This window comes from Alnus glutinosa, chromosome 6 (genome assembly GCF_958979055.1).
Source record: "Alnus glutinosa chromosome 6, dhAlnGlut1.1, whole genome shotgun sequence".
NCBI lineage: Eukaryota > Viridiplantae > Streptophyta > Magnoliopsida > Fagales > Betulaceae > Alnus > Alnus glutinosa.
Window position 1 is genome coordinate 3,264,015 of NC_084891.1, and position 23,898 is coordinate 3,287,912.

General features: G+C 36.4%; 2 protein-coding genes across 2 annotated transcripts; both read left to right on the top strand.

The window, feature by feature from the left end:
• The first annotated feature begins 11,910 nt into the window (after positions 1-11,910).
• Positions 11,911-12,624, top strand: LOC133870607 (uncharacterized). The gene has a single exon (XM_062307770.1). The coding sequence runs from the start codon at positions 11,911-11,913 to the stop codon at positions 12,622-12,624; it is 714 nt and encodes a 237-aa protein (XP_062163754.1).
• A 7,288-nt stretch (positions 12,625-19,912) lies between these two features.
• On the top strand, positions 19,913-21,684 carry LOC133870608 (putative UPF0481 protein At3g02645). The gene is made up of 2 exons (XM_062307771.1): positions 19,913-21,131; positions 21,668-21,684. Exons 1-2 carry the CDS (start codon positions 19,913-19,915, stop codon positions 21,682-21,684), a joined length of 1,236 nt encoding a protein of 411 aa, XP_062163755.1.
• Positions 21,685-23,898: the final 2,214 nt, after the last annotated feature.

The following is a 23,898-nucleotide window of genomic DNA, read 5'->3' on the forward strand; positions in this document are numbered from 1 at the left end:
ACTCAATTTTTAATGTTTTTTCAAACTATTAATTGTATCAATGTCCTCATTAAATTACTAAAAAATGTCAATGTTCCTCAATGCCAACAAAAAGAGAAAAATAACCTTAATTTTTTTTTAGTAAGACAAAAATATCCTTATAAATTCGAAAAAAAAAAAAGAAAACTAAAATGAAAAAAAATGATTTTCTTTTTATTTTTTTTTAAAAAAACAAAACTGGGGGTGATTCGGCCTAACTGAAAATTATTAAAAAAAAATAATAAAAAAAACGAAGGGATGGCTCTTTTTTTTTTAAAAAAAAAAAATTTATTTTAGTTTTCTAATTTTTTTTATATAATTTTAAGATATTTTTTGAAAATTTTATGAAGGGAATTTTTGTCAATGAGTAATATTGACAGTTTTTGACCTTAAAATTTTTTTAATAAGACAAAAATATCCTTATAAATTCAAAAAAAGAAAATCTAAAGTGAAAAAAAAAATGAGGGTGGTTCGACCTAACTGAAAATTATTAAAAATAAAAAATAAAAAACGAAAAAAATAATAAAAATAAAAACCAAGGGAAGGCTTCTTTTTTTTTTTTCTTTTTTTTTTTTGTAATTTTATTTTACTTTCAAATTTTTTTAATATAATTTTAAGATATTTTTAAAAAATTTTATAAAGGGTATTTTTGTTGATGGGTGGAATATTGACAGTTTTTTTTGTTGTAGTTTATGAGAGATATTGACACCATTAATAATTTGAAAGGAGGGAAATTAACATGGGGTGATAGTTTAAGGAGTATTTCCATATGTATAATATTCGTATGCCACGCGACATGTGCAATATTCAAATTGTTGGGCCCAAGTCAATTAGGAACAAGACCAATTGTTTAAGGCAATGGTTTGGGCATGTTGGCATGAATTGGGCTTGTTGGCATGAGTTGGGCTTGACCTTAAGTTAATGAAAAGACCCTGCTCGAATATTGGATAGGGGGAGTGATCCTTACACTCACACTACACAACAATGACACAATATCAATGCATAATGGAGTGGGGTTCATGTGTGGACCCCACTCCATTATGTCTTGGTATTGTAGCATTATTGTGTAGTGTGAGTGTTTTAATCATTTCTCATTGGATAGATCTGAAACAACAACTCGATGTTATTATTTGGATGTTATTTTTAACATCAATTTTTATTTTTAGTTTTCTTGAAAACAAATAACTACATTCACTAACAATGACATTTCCTTACAACACATTGATGATTGCTTTATAATTTTGTTTTGTTTGTTAATTTGTTTTTTTATTTATTTTTTATTTTTTATTTACACAAAAGGAGAGATTCGAACTAGTGACCCCCGCTTCATGAGATGTGGTCTCTAGCCGATTAAGCTACTCCTTAAGGACATACTTTATACTTTTGTTGACATCTCGAATTGATGAACATTTATTGGGATATTGATCTTGATATATTAAATAGGATCACACTAAAAGTAAATATTGGTCTTTTTATTTTTTATTTTTTAAAAAGTACACATAATCCATTTAAACTACTACCCCATTTTCAAAGTCCCCCCAAACTACCAATTGTGTTAAAGTCTCCCCTCAAAGGCTCAAACTACAAAATACTATCAATGTCCTCCTAATGACAAAAATATCATTCATAAAATTATTAAAATAAAATATAAACTAAAAAATATATTTTAAAAAATATAATCGTTTTTTTAAATAAAAAAAAAATTGTTTTTATAATTTTCAGTTTTTTTTTTTAAATCATTCTTTTTCGTTTTTTTTTTTTTAAAAAATTTAATTAAAAACAGGTTTTTCATTTTTGTTTTTCATTTGTTTTGTTTTGTAAAATGTTTGTATAATTTTCATTTATTTTTTTTATTTTTTTTTTAAAAAAATATTTCTTTTTCCCATTTTTTTTAAAAAAATTTTCTCTCTTTTTTTTTTTCTTTAATTTCTGTAATTTGTTTTTTAGTTTTTCTTTTCCAAATTTATAAGGACATTTTTGTCTTATTTAAAAAAATTTAGGGTCATTTTTGTCTTTTTGTTAGTATTAGGAGGGACATTGACATGTTTTTGATAATTTTAGGGGGGACATTCACACAATTAGTAGTTTGTGGGGTACATTGATAATTGAGTGGTAGTTTGAAGGGGATATGTATACTTTTTATTTTTATTTTTTGTTTGTTTTATATCTTTATACTTTTTTAATTTTTTTTTGGTGATTAGGATAATTAATGTGACATTTGGGACACATATTAGACTCTGATAGGTCATGACATGGATTTTCATTAAGTAGGTGGACGAAAGACGAACTAACGAAAGTACTCAAATTTATACTAAGATAACCACAAATACCACATATGATAAAATTTGAAATATAATCGAGTTGGCGATTTGATAATGGTACAATCCACAAGTATCAACATTGCACCAATATTGCATTTAACCCTACTTCTCTCTCTCTCTCTCTCTCTCTCCTTTTTTTTTTTTTTTTTTTTTTTGTTGTCTTTTTGGTTTTTAATTTGTTTTATAAGGAAAAAAAAATGTTTGGGTTTCGAGCTGAGGTAGTGATCTTGTGTTCTGAGTTTACACCTGAAATCTGATTGTCACTAAGTTCCATTTTGACTAGGGGTGTCAATTCATGTTCACATATGAGGTTAAGTTGTGTCAATAAAATAAAAATAAAGAAGTCTTAAATTTAATTTCATAGTAAACTATGAACAAAACTCTTGTAGGCTTTTGGTGACATTTTAGAATAAAAACCCAACAACAATTGAGATGTACGTTGTTGACCCTACGCAAAGCTCAAATTAAGTCCCAGACTAAAAAGTTGGTTTAGAGTCCCAAACTAAATTGGAGTTTCTACTGGTTAGAAGTGAACTAGAGTTAGAGGAAAACTAAATGGACATGGCGGATATTTTTGGTTTTTCATGCTAGAATTGAAGAGAGGGCCAAAAACTAAAAGAGAAACTTAAAATGGGGGGACAAAATATAATTTTGGAGATCGAGACAGATTTATAAAAGGAGGACAGAAATCTAGTTTTGGAAAACGAATTTATAAAAAACATATACTTTATAAAGATTTTCAAAACTTTATGGAGGGACATTCGTCCCCACCACAACAAGTAGTTTTACCTCTTTCCAGAAGCATTTGGTGGAGTCTTCTGGAGCTCTTTATGTTGTTGTTGTTTTTGTTTTTGTTTTGTTTTATTTTGTTTTGTTGTTTTTTTAATATATATATATATATATATTAACAAGATAGCATGTGCTACCATATATTGTTGAAAGCACCCGAAGGTGAATACAAGGATAGAGGTACAAGACCCCCCTAAACCTTAAGTCAGAAAACAAGTTTGACTTGAAGCAGTTGCCTAAATACAATATACAAATATTACAAGAAAACCAATTAAAGTCATCCTTTACGGTTAAGCCCATATTAAACAAGATAAAAGGGCTGGTCTAGGCTACCACATATACCAAATAAGCCCATGAAACATTTGTGCATTACAAGTAGACACAAAAGGGATATACAAAGCAAAAAAATTTCACAACCATCAGCTCCAGAAGAGTCACCGGGGTCTTGTACCTTGATAAATGATAGATATATACCTTGATAGGGAAGTGTAGGAGACAAAATTGGTGCAACGTTGGGCCAAGTCGAAGAAGTAGCCATAGCCGATGATGATGTCGGATGGGGTAGGTACTTACGTTTGAGGGTGGCGATTGACTTGTATAAGCCATTGGAACGAGGTAGGGATCTGATTTTTGCTGGTAACACATGGTGGATTGCCTTCAAATATGAAAAACTACCCTCTTTCTGCTTCAAGTGTGGTAGGATTCTACATGGCCCTAAAGGTTGTCATATCCCACTTCCAAAAAGAGCCAACCACAAAGAAGGAGTTACAGGATGGGGCTCGTGGATTCAAGCTGATGACTATGCCAAAGCTTCAGAAATCGTTGACGGCTATCAGTCCAACCAAGGCAAGCCTAGGTCTTCGGGAAAGGGCGGCGATGATAGGGCACACGTGGGCAAAAAACAAGAAAAGGCAAGTTGTTCCAGGAAAGGAAAATCACCCACCCGCAATTATGCACATCCGGGAATCAAGGAAGGAGGCATGCACAAAGATGGAAACAAAATATTCTCGGAAGGCAAGATTCACGGACAATGGCTCCAAGATGATAACGTGAATTCATAAGTAACGGCAAATGGGCGAGCTGGAAAGGGAGGTTCAAAAAAGGAGACTTATGGACGAGTTGATAAGGAGTCGGGCTTGCGTGAGTTGTCACTAAGAGGCTTAATGTTTAGGCCCAAATCAAACCTTTCTTCAAATGAAGCCCATGAAGGCAATTCCATGGAGAAAGAGGAAACACGTGGAAAGACCACTATTCATGCAAATGGGTCGGCGAAAATCCCAGAAGAAAAAACAGAGCACACACCAGCTGATGGCACTCCAACCATATCTTAGCTTCTGGGTTCAGCAGCGGTCTGGGTTCCAACTAGTTGGGGGGGGGGGGGGGGGGGGGGGGGGCTAGAACTTGGAAGAAGCTGGAAAGAGGGGATTCCTCTCATGAGTTGGTGGAGGGTGTCCCTACACAGATTTTGCCAGAGAAGAGAGGCTGGTCCGAATAGAATTTGGAGGAAGAGGATTCAAAGCAGAGAAAGAAGGAGAGGAGGTATGAAACTTCTACTAAAAATGATATGGGATTATCGGCGGAGGCTGCTGGACAGCCCCGCCATCCCCAATGATAATCTTATCTTGGAACTATTGAGGGCTTGGCAACCTTCAAACAGTTCGAGACCTTTGCCTTATGGTGAAGGAAAAGAAGGCCACTCTTTTGTTTCTGATGGAGATGAAAGTTTAGAATAAAGCTATACAGCGTTTACGTGTTTCTCTTGGATTCGATGGCTTACTCACTGTAGATCCAGTTGGAAAAAGTGGGGGGTTGGCGTGTTAGAAATAATCAACATATTATTTAATCTAACATGCGCAGCGGAAAACGAATAAACAGGATCTAGGCTTACCTCTAGCCATGTTTGCTCAAGCGTCTCCACGATCCATCTGAAGAACAAGAAAATATTATTTGAGGGATCTTCTAACCTATGCCTATTACCGAATTGCCGTACTGATGGTGTACACAGGCTGTTTATTTATAGGCTAGGTCAGGGACCCTCAAATATGGTAAGTACCGTATTGTTCCTCCCATCAAGGAAACAATATTATTAATTGATTTTAAATCAATTAATCGATTCCATTACGGTAATTTAATTAATTAAATTACCTAACCGTAATACCGTATATACTATTTATTTATTAAATTATTAATAAATACTTCCTTATGTGGCATATAGGCCATATATGGAGATAAAATTTTACATTCTCCCACTTGGCCTTTATGACACATGACTTTATGGCATTAGGTTCCTTAGTTTGGCCAATCACTTATGGAATCCTCCCACTCAGATAAGAAATGTTTCACACGAATCATGACGGTAAAACCATTATAAAATTAGGTCGTCCCTTCCATGTATCACGATGTAAAACACTCCTTACATGAGTACCTTATGGATAATCAAGCTTTATGAATGAACTTCCTATAAGTCATTCGGGTCCAACTTTATTTATCCTCATGGATAAAATAACAAATGTGCACAAAATCTTTATTATAATAACTTTATGTCTATAGACCAAAAAGAGAGACAAACCAAGCGAACATGAATTAATGAGTCTCATATATTCCGCATGACTTTATTCTTTCTTTACCGGTAAACTTTAAGTCATGGGATCCGCAATCATTAATTCAGTACTTATATACTTAATAGACCCTTTATGTCCCTTAATGTTATCTCTCGTACTGAGATACTTGATATCGATTTACTTCTGCTTCTACTCTTTATTCTTATAAAAGAAGATTACAGTAGAATTACCGCAGAGTATCTTTATGGTCTAACTGTAAAATCGACAAGATTGAGACTTTTAACAAATGTCTCAACCATCATGCCTGTGTACTAAATTCATAGCACGCCAGATTTTTAGCTTTCTTGGTAGACGTAGCAACTATAGTCTGCATACTGCATCTCTAGGATATATCCTTCAATAAAAAGATATATACCCTAAAGTAGACTTTCTACTATCTACACAATCAACAAAACTCAAATCTGAACAACTAACCACCTTCAAATGGAAAGTGTATCCTTAGGTTAAGTTGTACTTCTTGGTTCCTTGCATATACCGCAAGACTTTATTTGCAGCACTTTATTGACTCAATATACTTATTGTCAGTCATATGGTTATGTATAATGCAGACACTTAAAACTTTTCATCTGCCCTTATTCCAATACCTTTTGGGACATTAATCTGTATTTAATTAGTCCCTCTTAATTACTACTGAAGGTGCAAATCCTTCATTCTAAATTTTCCCAAAACTTTTTTAATGTAGGCCTTCCGAGACAATGTTAATATTCTTTATGTCTCTGTGAATCTCTATGTCAAAAGACATAAGAGGTTTCACCCAAATCCTTCATTTCAAAGTTTTGTGAACTTTATGTAGCAAACCTAAATCACCACTTGCAAATATAGGGCTAGAAAGATTACTGTACTCCCACTGACCTTAAGGTATATATACTAATCAACAAGGTTTTTCTATAAACAATAACCTTGTAAAAAGTATATTACCATTGAGAGATCTATCATAGCCATAAATAGAATTCTTTAATTTGCAAGCTTTCTGACTGTTATTTATAAAACCTTTTGATTGTTTCATGTAAACCTCGTCTTTAAGATCATCATTCAGAAAGTCGTTTTCGCATCCACTTGATGTAGCTCTAGATCAAAAAATGAGCTACTAATGCTATGATCATCTTGATGAACCATCCTTAGACACTGGAGAGAATGTTTTACGATAATCAATGCCTTCCTTATGAGTAAAACCATTGGCTACGAGTCTAGCTCGACCCTTCAGTCATGGACTTAACTCTCACTTCATGGCACTGAATCTCAATGTGGAGTTTTCTCCACTCATAGCATATGAAAACAAATTTGGATCATCTTTATGTCCAATGTCAACATCAGACTCTGGGAGATATACAATATGATCACTAAGAATTGTTGATCTCCTTATTCTATAGGATTTTCTTAATTCTACTTCCTCTGCATTTTGCAAGGGGAGAATAGACTTTTGAACCTATTCTGTATGAGTTGGTTGTTCTAGAAATGATTGTGGCTCAGGATAATCAATCTGATTTTTCCTGAATACAATCAATCATCCTCTATGAGGAGGAGACTTGGCCAACTCTAGTGCTTCCTCAAATTCCAATTTATGTGAATGAGCACTCCCACTAGGTTCTGCATCCTCTAGAAATTTTACAATCAACAACTCTAAGATTATACGAAGGATAATAAAACATTAAAACCCTTTAAAGTTTACTAGATAGCTTATAAAAGATCCGTTGGTTGTCCTTGAATCTAATTTTCTAAGGCGAGGATTATAAATCCTCTCTTTAGCAAGGCAACCCCATATGTGTAAATAATTTAAACTAAGCTTCCATCTATTTCATACTTTAAAAGGTGTCTTATGGACAACCTTAGATGAAATCCTGTTTAACATATACACAACGGTCTGCAAAGCTTTACTCTATAAGGGTGATAGTAGATTAGTATTACTAATCATTTCCTTTTTGTGTGTACCTACCTTAATACTCTATGCCTATATTAGATCTTATGATCTTCATATTGTTTCTCTTCTTCTTCCTTATAGGTATTGAAAGCATTCAATACCCCAGCTTTAATATTTAGAAGATAGAGATACATAAACTTTATATGGTCATCACTAAAAGAGATAAAAAATATCTCTGACCATTTAGGCAATGAGTATGAAAAGGTCAACACCTTTCAATGTACATGATCTCAAGAATCTCAAAATGCTCTCTTTGGCACCTCTAGTGGTCTTGTTGGTATGCTTTCCCTTATGCAGCCCACACAAGAACCAAAGTCAGTGAATTACCGACTTTTATTTACTGTATGGAGATATATTTCAATCTCCAAAGCCATAACCAGAGCATTTTAAATTCTCAAAGACTCTACTTTACGTCAACATCAGTATGCAGAAATAAACAAATAATTTTGTTTCAAAAATTGGGATGTAGGTCAATTTTAAATAGACTTTAAATAAATCCCAACCAATATTCCACCAAAAATAAGAAAAATTTCAAGTTTAAAATAAAAATTGAAATTTTTAATAAGCCAAACTAGAAAATAGATTTCAAAAGGATTATGGAATATAAATCATTTTTGAGGTCAAAATTATAACTGAATTTTAAAATTAACCTATAGATCCCAACAAGCTCAAATTATAAACACGTGCTATTCATTTTAAAAAGACTCTGCATTTGTGTTGACAACATGGATTGTTAAACCATAATCAATCCACAATATATTTGAATGAGTCACTAAAAGAGATTCACGACATACTAGATATATGAGATTATCTTTATTTTAAGTCATTTCTTATACTTCATGCAATCTTTCTTTATATGCCCTTAATTTTCCTTATTTCATGAGAAATATGTATCTTGATTGCCATAATACTTTATTGGCACCTTATTCTCATGCTTTAAGTGTTGGACATGATTGCATTTATTGGTCCTTCCTTTGACATGAATAATCATGTGAACACTTTATAAATTCTCTCATATCCTTGAACACACATGGTTAGAAGTTTATTTACTAACCATTTATCCTTACATGTGTTACAAGATAAAATTCTACACTTAGAAGAGAGAATTCAAAAAATTGAAATAGACCAATAATGACTTAAAAATCTCAATCTTTAGGAACTTAAGCTAAACTACAATATCCTTCATTCCCATAATGGAATTAGAAACGCTCAAATGAAAAAGTATATTAATCTTTTTCCAGTCAGAAAAATATTACCATAATGTATTGGAATATAAAACCACAAAAGTAGAGTAATATGAACAGCTGCAATAACCAAGAAAATAAAAAATAAAAATACTTTAATGCTATGAAGTAACTTTATTTCAAATTGGTCAATGCCAATTTAAATAGTAAATAGTAAATTTCAACCTACCTGTGGGCAAAGGTTGCATCACGCATGAAATTTACTCTTTATTAACAAGACTAAAGCAAATTTAAATATTAATAAATAAAATTCTTCGTACCTTTGGGCAACCGAAAGAAATTTCACTTTTAATACTAAATTTGTTATCTTATTCTAATTAAGTCATAAAAATAAAAACTTCCCTTTGGGGATAAGTAATTAAATTTATGAATTAACTACAAGACGATGTTAATTTTTCTATATGAAGTTCATGTGTATGATCCTTATGCAATTATTACAAAATTAGGATGCTTTGGCTCTCCCAAAATCATAATAATCACGCTGTAATTCATGAACATCTAATAAATCTTTATGAGGTTCATGCGTGTAATCCTGATGTAATTATCATACAAAATTGGGATGCTTTGGCTCTCCCATAATTATCATGATAATTACGTGTGTGTAATCTTGATGCAATTATTATTCAAAAATTGGGATGCTTTGGCTTTCCCAAAATCATAATAATAATTGCGACTTCATTAACATCTAACAACTTTATAGATGCCCCTTTAATAGCCCCAAGAATATAACAAACCAATACTTAAAAGGGGTAAACAGCATTTTCCAAGGTGCAAGCAGATGAGCTCCCAGGAAAGTGAGGGGGGTCACACCGGACACACTTAAATCCCAAGACTTTCCTTGCCAGAACTTTCCCCGACATTGCATTCTTAGATATTACTGTAAACACACCAGTATATATGGTATTGTTAATTATTCCTAGGTCTAGGCATCAAGCAATTTATATTTAACCAATATAAATTCAACAATTAAAAATATATTCCTCAATTCATATATTAAAGAAACAATAATCTTAACATACAACACTGTAAATAATAAGTGGAATAAAACTGCAATATGAGGACATAATAAAAAATATAGCCCAATGGTTTAGTAGGTGGCCAAGGCCCTTTACACTTGGTGAACCCAAGTTCTAAACCCCATAAGGCCTAAATTCCCATTTTTTCAAAAAGAACTTGATGGGTTGTTGCAATGGGCTAGTGGATCTCTTTATAGGGCTGGGTTAAACCCACTTAAATGGGCCCTTTTTAACTGAATAGGGCCTCTTGGGCTGACCCAATGGGTCAGCACTTGGATTGGGCTGACCCGAATGGGTCAGTAACTGGGTTGAACTGACCCGAATGGGTCAATCCACTTGATATCGGGTTGGGCTCATGGGTTTTTAACCTTACCCGATCCACAACCCGGCCCGACCCTCATTTTTTTATGGGTCGAAACCATACCCGAAATAATACCCCTTGACCCGGAATCCTTTATGGGTATGAAACCCTACCCGTATCCCAGCCCGACCCTGTGACCCGGAAAACTCATCCCTTTGACCCGGAAAACAAACCCTAGCTGTTGCCGCCGCCCTTCCTCATGTGCCTAGCACTCTTCTTTCTTCCTTAGTTGCTCCGGCCGCCGCCCTTATATCAGCCGCACTTCCTCATGCGGTGGCCACGAGAGGCCGCCGTTCAGCAGACCACGGCAACCCCATGGGTCGCCGTTCACCCAGACGGGCTGCCGCTGCTGTCACGGCGACAGGGAGAGGCCGCATCCCACCGCCGCCTCTTCCTCCTTCCTTATGCGCCGACCACAAGGGGCAGCCGCTCAGCAGACACGGCGACCCACGTCGCCGCTTGTCTAGGATCCAGGCAGCCCGCAAAGGCTGCCAATCCCGGTGACGGGGAGAGGCCGCTTGGCCTCTCCTTACACAGAACGGCGCCGGCCTTCAGGTTGCTGCCGCCTTATGCAGCGGCCTTGATGGACCGCTGCTTAGCAGCAACGGCGACCCAGAGGGGTCGCCATTGGTCCAGGAAACCGGTGACCCATAAGGACCACCAGTCCCGATGACGGGGGGAGGCCATCGGAAGTAGCCTCTTCTCCCACTGCAACTTCCTTATGCGGCGCCAATACAGGGTATTGCCAGTGAGTCGCCGCCCATAGTAGTGGAATTCGGTGATCCTTCCTTATGCAGTGACTCACTGCTTGATCTCCAATGGGTTTCATGGTGAAGGCAGAAGGTCTCACAGGGGCACAACAGTAAATTTTATATATACATATATATATATATATATATATAAATACCCATGTGCTTTTCAACCATACGTGAACAACAACTTATGTTCACAAATATTATCGATTCAACATGAATTTAATGCTAAGCAAAATAGCATAGAGGTGGCTCTGATACCACATGTTAGAAATAATCAACATATTATTTAATCTAACATGCGCAGCGGAAAACGAATAAACAGGATTTAGGCTTACCTCTAGCCATGTTTGCTCAAGCGTCTCCACGATCCATCTGAAGAACAAGAAAATATTATTTGAGGGATCTTCTAACCTATGCCTATTACCGAATTGCCGTACTGATGGTGTACACAGGCTGTTTATTTATAGGCTAGGTCAGGGACCCTCAAATATGGTAAGTACCGTATTGTTCCTCCCATCAAGGAAACAATATTATTAATTGATTTTAAATCAATTAATCGATTCCATTACGGTAATTTAATTAATTAAATTACCTAACCGTAATACCGTATATACTATTTATTTATTAAATTATTAATAAATACTTCCTTATGTGGCATATAGGCCATATATGGAGATAAAATCTTACATGGCGTTGATGTGGAAGAATGAAAATGAAGTAAAAATTCAGAATTACTCTCCCCATCATATCTTAGCTTCTATTTCCCTGGTGAATTCTGAGTTTGTCTGGAAGTTTACCGATTTTTACAGGCATCCTAACAGGGAAAGAAGGGAGGATTCTTGAAAACTCTTGACTCACCTTGGTAGGATGAATCCACGGGACTGGTTGTGTTTGGGGGACTTCAACGAAGTTGTGGATAATACTGAAAAAGTGGACGGATCCTTGAAAATAGCTTCACAGATCCTCCCGTTTCGTTCAGCTATTGAAGCATGCTCTTTGGGCGACTTGGGCTATAAGGGCTCTAAATATACCTGGTGCAATGACCGTGAAGGGGTAGGCTTTATTAAGGAGCGACTCGATCGGGCTCTTGCTACTGAGGGGTGGTGCGTGCAATACCCAGATGTGGAAGTTGAAGTTATGTCGGCAAGGAGTTTGGATCATAAGCCCCTTTGTGTGCGACTTCTGCAGGGTCATTCTCACACTCACAGAGGCTTTAAATTTGAAGCCAGTTGGAATATTGATGATGAAAGCTCCGAGGTGATTAAGGACAAATGGGAAAAGGATGTAGCAGGACCTTATCCCCTAGCAATTACACAGAGAAAATTAGAGAGATGTGCAAGGGCCCTCACTGCCTGGAATTGGGCTAAATATGAGGATATTGGTAAACGAATTTCTTCCTTGACTCAGAAATTGGAAATCCTCCAAAGGGATCAGCAAGAAGGAGATGAAGAGGGAATTCGGATCCTCCAAGAAGAACTTAACAATTTGTTGGAGATGGAAGAAATCCGGTGGCGGCAAAGGGCAAAAAGAAATTGTTTCCAGGGGGGGATCGAAACACGAAATTCTTACATGCGTGAGTGAATCACCGAAGAAGAAACAATAGGATTAACAAGGTTATGGATGCAGAATGGGGGTTCCTGGACTAAACTGGAGGAGATAGGGATGGTCTTTACCAACTATTTCCAAACTTTGTTCACTTCAGCTGGACCATAGGGAATGGATAGATGTCTAGATTCGATAGCCCTAAGGGTCTCTCCTGCCATGAACTCTATTCTGCTCAAGGAGTATACGGAAGATGAGGTAGACAAAGCTTTGGCCCAAATGCAGCCCTTAAAAGCTCCCGGTCTTGATGGGTATGAAGTATGCTTTTACCAGAAAAATTGGAGCATTGTTGGATGTGAGGTACAGCAGGTGATCCTTAACTTCCTAAATCATGGTATTTTTGATCGTTTGATTAACTATACCTATATAGCTTTGATTCCCAAAAATCCCAATGTGGCCAAGGTTATGATTATAGACCTATAAGCTTGTGCAACGTGCTTCATAAATTGATTGCAAAAATCCTAGCAAACAGGCTTAAGCAGGTTCTCCCTTCGGTGATCTCTTAGTACTAGAGTGCCTTCCTTCCCGGAAGGTTAATAACAGACAATATTCTAGTGGCATATGAAGCCCTACATACCATGGACTCCCGGATGAAAGGAAAGACAGGTTATATGGCCATTAAACTTGACATGAGTAAGGCCTACGACAGAGTTGAGTGGGCTTTTTTGGAAGAGATTATGAAGAAGCTGGGTTTTGCAAAAAGATGGATTTCATTATTGATGACTTGTGTCCGCTCAGCCACATTCTGTTCTAGTCAATGGCACTCCAATGGGCTGCATCTCTCCTTCAAGTGGTTTAAGGCAAGGGGACCCTTTGTCTTCCTACCTTTTTATCCTTTGTGCGGAGGGTCTAAGCTCGCTATTGTTGAAGGCTGAAAGTGAAGGGAAGATCACGGGGGTGCCTATCTCTTTTCGGGGTACAAAGATTAGCCACTTATTCTTTGCCGACGACAACCTCTTGTTTTGTAGGGCTAATCTTACAGAATGGAATAGTGTTCAAAATCTGCTACATATGTATGAGTTAGCTTCCGGTCAAAAGCTCAACTCAGAAAAGACATCAATATTCTTTAGTCGCAATACTCAAAGGCCTTTTAGAAAACACATTGCTTCTCTGGTGGGTAATGCAACAATGAACAATTATTACAAATACTTGGGCTTACCAACCTTAGTGGGACGTTCCAAGACTCAAACTTTTGTAGAAATCCAAGATCGGGTGTGTAAATGGTTGGATGGGTGGAAAGAAAGATTTCTTTCTCAAGCTGGAAAAGAAATTTGATTAAGGCTGTTGTGCAAGCGATTCCTACCTATGGTATGAGTGTGTTCCATCTTCCCAAGACCTTGTGCACTCACTTGAATTCTTTAATGAGCAGGTTTTGGTGGCGGTCGCAGGAAGGGACGAAGAAGATGGCTTGGATGAGTTGGGAGAGATTGGAAAATTCTAAAAACAGTGGAGGTATGGGGTTTAGGGATTTGGAAATCTTCAATCTAGCTCTTTGCGCTAAGCAGGGATGGCGGATTCTTCAAAATCCAAATTCTCTTGTAGCTCGGATTTTCAAAGAAAAATATTTCCCAAGTGCTCTTTTATGGAAGCCAATGTTGGTAGGCGCCCTTCTTATGCATGGTGTAGTATCTCCCATGCTCGGTCTCTTTTGGAAGCGGGGCTTATTTGGTGGGTAGGGAATGGCGAATCTATTTCAATTTGGCATGACAAATGGCTACCTAATTTACCTTCAGGCAGAATTTGGTCGCCAGTTTCAATTCTCCCTACGGAGGCTAAGGTGGCAGCCCTCATAGATCATAGGGCTGGAAGATGGAACCTGGACCTTATTCATTCTCTGTTTTCTCCTATGGAATTGAAGTTGAGAGTGTTTGTGGTCTTCCATTGAGTAGTGGTAGCATTCTTGATTGGTTGAGATGGAGTGCCTCTAAACAAGGCTTCTTCACTGTGCGTAGTGCATATTTTCTTGAAAAATCTATAAGGGCACAGGAGCAAGGGGAAGGTTCAAATAAGGGAGCCACAAGGAAGTTTTGGAAAATGGCTTGGGCTTTGAAAATCCCGCCGGTGCTTAAGAATTTCATTTGGAAGGTTGGGATGAATCTGCTTCCTACCAAGGAGAACCTGTTTCGCAAACATATCTCCCTTGATAATCAGTGCCCTATATGTATGTGTGAACCTGAAACTACCGAGCATATACTTTGGAGTTGTAGGTCTTTACAGGCTGTTTGGCAGGAGCAATCTCGTAAGATACAGAAGCTATCATTCAGGGGGGGGTGATGGTATGGAATGGATCATGCAGAATCTCTTAGAGAAGTTGGATGAGGAGGAGTTTGCTTAGGCGATGGGGGTGGCTAGGCTTATTTGGCTGAGGAGGAATTCATTTATTTTTTAGGGGCCTTTTCTTTCCCCTTCAGTTCTTAATAAGCAAGCTTTGGCCTCTATGGAGGGTTTTCTGCAAGCCAATACTCCTTCCGAAACCCAAGTACTGGTGGGTCCCTGTGAGCAAAGTTCATGGACTCGTCCACCTGTGGATTTTCTGAAATGTAATTGGGATGCATCCATAGATGGTCGGTCCAAGAAGATGGGAATGGGGCTAGTGGTTCCTGATTCTTCAGGAGGCTTCAAGGCAGCAGCCATTTCTAATACTCCGTTCATCACTGACCCGGAGATAGCAGAATCTATTGCTGCACGGTGGGCTGTGTCTATGTGTGCAAAACTAGGTTTTCAGTCGGTGGTATTTGAAGGGGATGCTCTCGTTGTGGTCAACTCTCTCCTCTCTCCATCTCCATGTTGGAGGATCTGTGTTGGTATTGTGGAGGACACTAGAAGAATGTTGCATCAGTTTAACTCTTGGACATTGAAGCATGCAAGGAGGTCGGCTAATCAAGTGGCGCATTTTCTAGCCAAGCACGCTTTGTTTATAGTTCAGGATATTGTTTGGAAGGGGTAGTTTCCGTCTTTTCTCCATGATCTTGTGTTTATTAAGCAACTGTAATTTCTCAGTTTTATCAATAATATTCATATTCATCTTCCAAAAAAAAAAAAAAAGTACAGATCATATCCAGAAATCAAAATCAACACAACGGCTTACACGAGTCAATTCTGTTAATTTATTATTTATTTTCTCATCTCATAATTTTCACACGTTACGTATATTGATTATCCAACTTTTGCTTTCATTCGATGTAAAATGATTTTCACCATAAAATGATTTTAGGGAAGTCATACTTTTAAAAAATGTTTTTCGTTGAAAGAATTTTTTGGTGTTTGGCGCATACGAAAAATCACAAATATTTTTTATATTTTTGTTCAATCATATTAACCTACAAAAATCAATTTTTATTCAAAACATATAAATATTAATATAAAATAATATAAAAATCACCGGGGACGAGATTTCGCCACTGACTGACAGGATTCTGACCACTTTTACCGAAATTCTGGCTACTATAGCCAGAATCTGAGATAAATGCCGGAATTCGAATAGTTTCGTCGGAATCTGAGTTGGTCGGATTTCGGCAAAAGTGGTTGGATTCCAGCAAAAGTAATCGGATTCAGCCAAAACTTCCGGAATCTGGCACAAAACCGCCGGACTTCGGCCTACTGGTCGGAGTTCTGCCAGAACCGTTGGAATCCGGCCGTTCTGGCCAGATCCCGGCCATATAGCACGGATCCGACCGTTCTGGCTTGGATTTTCTGGCCAGATCTCGACCGGGATCTGGCTAGAAAGGCCGGATTCCGGGCCAGATCTGTTTGGCCAATTGGCCGTTCTGGCTGGATCCGGTCTTTCTAGCCAGATCCGGCCAGATGGCTGAAATATGACCAGTTTAGTTGCTGAAATATGGGCTGCTGGATTTCGGCGAAGATGTCCAGATTCCGACGACATTGACAGGATGTTGTCGGATTTTGGTACCAACAAGATTTTGGTGATGGTCGATTGCTTGAATGTGAAGGTCGACTGTGTCATTTAAAATGGGCTGAATGTGTTTGGCGTCTTCGGAAAATAATTTACGCTTTTAAAAAGCGTAAATCATTTTTTGAAATTTACTAAGCATTTTTGGTTAAACAGAAATCATTTTCCGGTTGACTATTATTTTCGCCCCTACCAAACACCGAAAAATGCCGAAATCATTTTTCAGAAATTATTTTACGCTGAAACAAATAAAGCATTTGTTACATTACTTTCATAATTCTCATACGTTATATATTATTGTATTTTTGGTCTCATTCAATTATAAATAGATTATTTTATTGTACATGCAGTTTCAATTAAGCGAATAAGAAAAAAATGTAGTTCTTTAGACTTTATCCTGTGGATGTAAGTCATAATACGAAACAAGTAAATTATTTTCTATTTTCTTAATTCCACCTTTTCTTTTAATTTCATTTACAATATATATATATATATATTTTGTATCAGAGCTATTGACTTATGCCATGTTAGATCCAAATGGCCCGTAAACTCCACCGCGCCAGTATTTTTCCTATGAATGCATCCCACTGTCTTGTTAATTTCTTAGTTTGGTGGGCTGCCTCAGTAGGTACTGTGTAAAAAGTTTTGATATGCAGAGGAAACTCTTTCTTAAATTTTATTGCATGTCAACAACATAAATATATACTGATGTACATCTGTAAAACAAGGAAAGCCTATTTTCAATATTACAGTCGAGTATCACTAATTGTAATAGGCTCCCCAAGTATTTCCTTATATATATATATATATATATAATCAGAGAATTTAACATAAAATCTTAATAAATGAATAAAATTGAAAAGAAATAAAAAATAAATAGAATAAATTGACATTTTTTTAAATTTTGAATATGATTACGAAAATAGTAAAATAAAAACATCAAGAGACGTGACTTTTCTTTTTTACCTAAAAAAAAAAAAAAAAAGTTAAAACTATTTTCTTCACGCTACCTAACAGTTTCCTTTACTTTTGACTTTTTTGAAAAAATTCGTTTCACGTTTTGAATATCGGTGTGGACCCAGTTCTTTGTGGGCCTGTGCTGTGGCACCCCAAGTGGGGATCAGAGGGAGAGAAAGAGGCAGGCACGCAAATGTGGTTACGTGTTTATGGTGATCGAATGCCGTCTTCGTGCCCATTTATTCATTTGTCATCGTATCTTTTGTTTGTTTTTTTTTTTTTTCTTTTTTTCTTTTGTAATTTTTTTTTTTAAGAAAATAAAAATTCCTATCTTTTGTTTGTTGCTTTAAAAGGAAGTTGTGTTATATTACAAAAAAATCTGGAATTTAGTGACGTGGAGGTCACTAAACTCTAGTGACATGGCATTAGTGACTTACTGTCCAAATCACTAAGGGATTTGATTCTTGTACAACACCAATACAACAACTGTACAACAACCCTTCACATGAGGGTGGGCTCCAGTATGTGGGACCTACCCTCATATGAGGGATTGTTGTACAGTTATTGTATTGGTGTTGTAAATCTAACATTTTTCAATCACTAATCTGTCGGTCGCTAAAGTAACGTTAGTGATGTGTAAAAGTGCACCATTGTGATGTGAAAATATAATTATGTGCTTAATTATCAATCTTTACTAAAATTAAAAAGAAAAATTCAGAGGTGATTAATAGTGTCACATTAGTCAAATAAAATAAGTGTAAAATAAGAGTGTAATACATAGTAGTATTCTTATTATATAAAAATATAGAAATCACCCATATGTAAAGAGATAGGTTTGCATTCTCATCTCTCTATAAACTAAATAAGTGAGGGGCACATTTGTTTAATTTTATTCTATCTTTTCTTTCTTAATTAATTACCTCCAAACATACGGGCCCACTCAGTTCATTACATTTTGAGGTTAAAGACGACATATTTTAAGTGAATTATTTTTTAATATTTAAATATTAACTAAATAATATTTATTTTAATTTTATGTTATATTTTTATTTAAAAAATCATTATTTTTTTTTTTTTTAAAAAAAATTACTAATTAAGATTTTATATTCAAAATTTTCTAACATTTTATTTTCAATTGACAAAATGGTTAATCCGCTCAATTTCTTGTGACATTGTCTATCTTAAATAGGATTTTTATCAATTTTAGTTTACAAAAAATTTTCCTTGCATAAGCAAATAGAACAAATATTGACAATCAAATTAATCTTGTTAGCGACACATGCATTTGAAAAATAATCAAATATTTTTATATAATTTAGTACGTCGATTGAAATACTTTCTTCTATCAGTAAAATAATCATGTTTCTTGGAAGAACCTTAATAGTTTTCTCACAAACCTATCATTTTTTTTTTTAGACAAACCATATATATATATATATATATATATATATATATTTTACCAATACCACTACTGTTTGGAATCTTATTCTATATTATAGGCTTTGAGCAATTTAACTCGTACGTCTAGTATTATTGAAGTTTATTGTCATTTTTTTTAAAAAAAAAAACAGAGAATTTGATAAAATATACATTTAAAATAAAATTTTACGACAGAGGCATGAGTATCGTATACACAAATTCGTTCAAACACGCCAACCTATGATCCTAATTTCTACCTTCTACGAAACAACAAAACATCGACCACGTACGATCAAATCGCAGTGAAAGAAAGAGTAAGCCGCCTATAAAAAGTTTCTTCGTGATATAACCTTAATTAAGTGATTAGACATTGATTAGGGAAATTGTACCATCCACGATGAAATCGTGCACAAAGACAACCTCATGGTTCTAGACTTCTAGTTGCCGCCTGCTACGAAACCCAAGTTCACAGAAAAAATAGGGGGGAAAAAAAGAAGAAAAGAGCTATTAGGAAATTAAAGCCAAAGTTAATGCTTATAATAATAAATAAAAATTGAATTATAAACACAAAATAAGAAAATATTTGAGGTACTACCCGGAGCCAGAATTTTAAGTCCAACCCATTATAAACGAGGAGCAGTACTTCACAAGAAGAACAAAACACACTGCTCTCTCTCTCTATCTCTCTCTCTCTCTCTCTGCCAAACACGTACGTTAATTCTCTTTTGCCTCCCTCTCCCTAAACAGATCGACCATGTCTTCTGAGTTACAAGCCATGGAAACAGCAAAACCTAGTTACGATCAAGAATGGGTCATACAGATAAGTCGAGCCCTAGAAGAAGACCTTGAAGACAATGCTGAAGGCGTTCCCGTTAGCATCTTCAGCGAACCCAAAACCCTAATCTCTCTGAAACCAGATGCATACATTACACAGCTAATAGCCCTTGGCCCATACCATCACCAGCGGCTTGACTCTTCGAGATGGAGCACTACAAGCTCACTTCTGCTAAAAAAGTGCAAAAGAACCTCCAACCAATCAAATTCTGCCACTTGGTCAACCATATTGCGGAAAGTGATAGCACTCTCCGCGCTTTCTACCGCTTCTTGCAGTTCGACCGGGAAACACTCGCATGGATATTTGCCATCGATGCTTCCTTCTTGTTGGAGTATCTCCAAACCTACTCCGCCGAAACGGAAGACTCGCTTATGCGAATCTCTTCTAAGATGACACATTTGATCGACTATTCAAGGAGGAAAACCACACACCATGCGATCCTCAGGGATGTTATCATGTTGGAAAACCGAATCCCTCTCTTTTTGCTCAGAAAAGTCCACAGTTTTTATCAGCTGCATGAAGATCATGACAAAGTATTAGACACAATTCTGATGGGATTTTGCAATGATCTGTCACCCATCAAGTATATTAATTGCCAACATTTAAGAGAAGAATGTTTCGAGAGAGCTCATTTGCTAGAACTTCTTTACTACTTGGTTGCACCAAAACTGCAACTTATACCTGATTATGAGCAGGAGGAGCCTAAAGATGACGAAGAGATTTGCTGGTTTAGAAAGGCCTTGAAATCATTCTTGGCGTCAATATTTTACATTAATTTGGCGCTGCTCCGCCTTCTCAGTAAAATATACAGGTCAAAAGCAGTCACGTTTTTAGTTACACAGGCATTGAAAATCATCTCGTATCTTTTTCGTCTTAGAAACAAATGTGATATAAACAGTCTCATATCATCGGCAGGGAGCGTGGCCGAAGAGGTGGAAAGCGAATCTCATGAGAAGAAAGACGAAAGTCCTTTGGTTGAAGAGATTGCAATCCCAAGCGTGACAGAGCTCCATAAAATTGGTGTCAAATTTTGTCCGGCAAAGGGTGGCCTAGGATCTATAAATTTCGACAAGTCTTGTGGTACATTTTACCTTCCGGTTATTCATTTGGATGATAACTCGGAAGTTGTGATGAGGAGCCTCGTGGCCTATGAGGCATGTATTGCACCGGAGGTGATAGTTTTTACACGTTATACGGAATTGATGAATGGAATAATTGATACGGAGGAAGATGTAAGAATTCTTCGGGAGGCAGGGATCATCTTAAACCGCCTCAAAAGCGATAAAGAAGTGGCAACGCTTTGGAATGGCATGACGAAGTCTGTGAGGGTAACGAAAGTCCCAGTTCTTGACAAGGCCATTGAAGGTGCAAATACTTACTATTTGGACAGTTGGAAGGCTGATGCAGGAGGAAATCAGACGCAACTATAGAATTAATTAGTCTATGATGTGGCGATGTGATTGGTTTGATTTAAGCAAGAAAAGGAATGGTCAACTACTCAAGAAGGAAAGAAGAGATCTTTGACAAATTGTGATTTAGAAGATATTCTCTATCGAGTTGTCAACATCCATCAAGAGAAAGACCAAGAAGGAAAGAAGAGACTATCGACAAATCTCTTGATTCATCTTTTAAAGAATTCTCATATTTATATTTTCGTTGTCGTCAAGTAATATTATAGTTATTATTTTTTCCCTAAAATATGGCCATTCTTTGGCACCAAGTATTTTCCATTAATTTGGAGATATTCTTTGGTACAAAGTATTTCCATAATATGCTTATTTGTATTTATTTCAAGTCTTACAAGATTTATTAGGCCTTTTCGGGATTTTTCTATTTTTGGCAAAATTCTTCTAAAGACCTAATTTTCAGCTATTTAAGTCCGGCTTGTGGACGTTTTTCAGCAGCTTATTGTTATTGATTAATTATCAAAATTCAGAGTTTTCTCTCTGTTTTGGGGTGAATTTTCTAGTTTCTTCCTTGCAAATTACCTGTTGATTAGCCTACAGAATAATCGCTATTCTGTCCGGCGTCAATTGGTATCAAAGCTTCAGCACTTTCCTGAGACGAGTTCTTCATCAATTTCGATGGCTGGTGGTCGTAGTCGTGGTGGTCGTCGTGAGCAGGTTCCAAATGAGGAAGCTCCGCACCATGATCGTTCTTCATCAGTTTCGATGGTTGGTGGTCGTAGTTGTGGTGGTCATCGTGAGCAGGTTCCGAATGAGGAAGCTCCGCACCATGATCGTAACGTTCAGGATATGATGATTGAGGATTTGCAGAGGCAAGTTGCAGAGTTAGCCCAGCGCCTAGCGGCGAAGGAAGTCGGCAATCGTGAGATGAACTCCGATTCCAATTTCACCTTCGACATCTTGTATCACAATCCTGCTCTATACCGGGTACAACGTGGTCGGGATGAAGAAATCGTTGATGAAGAGTTCCAAGAAGACGAGTTCGTTGATGAGGAGTTCATACATGGAGATGTTCATGATGATGTTGAACATGAAGATGTTGAAAATCCTTCACAAGGATTTGTGGATTGGAATTCTTCCCCAATTTATGATGTCTATCATGAAGAAGAAGATTTATTGAAAGAGGTAAGTTTTGTGGGTGATACAATAAAATTTATTGAAGAAAATAATGACTACCATGTGTTTGATGAAAGTCCACATGACGAGGGATTTCAGTTGAGTAATAAGGAAATTAGTTATGTTGATTTTCTTGGGATTGAAAATTTTCTATCAAGTTCTTCTAGTAATAATTTGAATGTTGGTTTTGGTGTGATGGATGACAATTTTAATTTTTGCGGTAAAAAAAGAATTGATAATTCATTGAAGACTTTTATGGAGCGTGAATTGGAGAAAATAAATAAAAGACGTGAGAAGATTGAATTGTTTCAATTTAGTGTGAGGCTAGTTGTTGTAATGAGTTGCAATTTATTTATCTTCTGGTTTCAAGTTATTTTGGTATTGAGGAATACGAGATGGAATGAATTAATCGGCCTTCCAAAAGATCGAGGTAAAAAAGATTCGAATTCGAGGACGAATTCTTTCCAACCCGATGAGACTGATGCAGGAGGAAATCGAACACAACTATAGAATTATTTAGTCTATGATGTGGCGATGTAATTGGTTTGATTTAAGCAAGAAAGGGAAGGGTCAACTACTCAAGAAAAAAAGAACAGACCTTTGACAATTATGATTTAGAAGATATTCTCTACCGAGTTGTCAACATCCATCAAGAGAAAGACCAAGAAGGAAAGAAGAGACTATCGACAAATCTCTTGATTCATCTTTTAAAGAATTCTCATATTTATATTTACGTTGTCGTCAAGTAATATTATAGTTATTATTTTTTTCCCTAAATATGGTCATTCTTTGGCACCAAGTATTTTCCATTAATTTGGAGATATTCTTTGGTACCAAGTATTTCCATAATATGCTTATTTGTATTTATTCAAGTCTTTGGAGATTTTTTTTGGGTTTTACTATTTTTGGTAAAATCCTATAGGTCGAATTTTTAGCTATATTAGCCCGGCTTGTGGGCGTTTTTTCCGACAGCTTATTGTTATTGATAATTTATCAAACTTCAGAGTTTTTCTCTGTTTTGGGTGAATTTACTGTTTTCTTCCTTGCAAACTACCTGTTGGTTAGCCTACAGAATAATCGCTATTCTGTTCCGGCGTCAAAGGCCAAAATGAATGTGATCATGAACAAGTATATCTTTGGTTCATGGCCATGTCTCACATTTTTAGCTGCTAATCTTCTGATATTGATGTCTACCCTCGAGACTGCTTGTTCTATGTACAATCGCCCCATAATTTTCAAGGCTATATGAATAATGTTTTCGATATCTTTCTACGGAATGTTATGAAGTATATGTTATCAATTCTTATTGCGTTTTTAAGAAAGAATTGTATTTTGTGGTATGGAAGTCTTAATTTCATGATTTTGTTTTTAATTTTTTATTACTAGCCAGATCTTTGGTTTGGTGTTTAATTTTTGATATACATGATATCCACTCGGTTCGCCCGACCCCATTTACCCACAAATTGGGCTAGGTTGATCAGGCCCGAGCCAGGAAAGCGAGCATGCTAGCCAACAATGCAAAACAAGCACAGGGTGTAGTGGTGATGCTG

What these genes read in the sequence shown, in the direction of transcription:
- LOC133870608 (XM_062307771.1), top strand. Translation starts at nt 19,913, where the DNA reads ATGGAGCACTACAAGCTCACTTCTGCTAAAAAAGTGCAAAAGAACCTC.
- LOC133870607 (XM_062307770.1), top strand. Translation starts at nt 11,911, where the DNA reads ATGAATCCACGGGACTGGTTGTGTTTGGGGGACTTCAACGAAGTTGTG.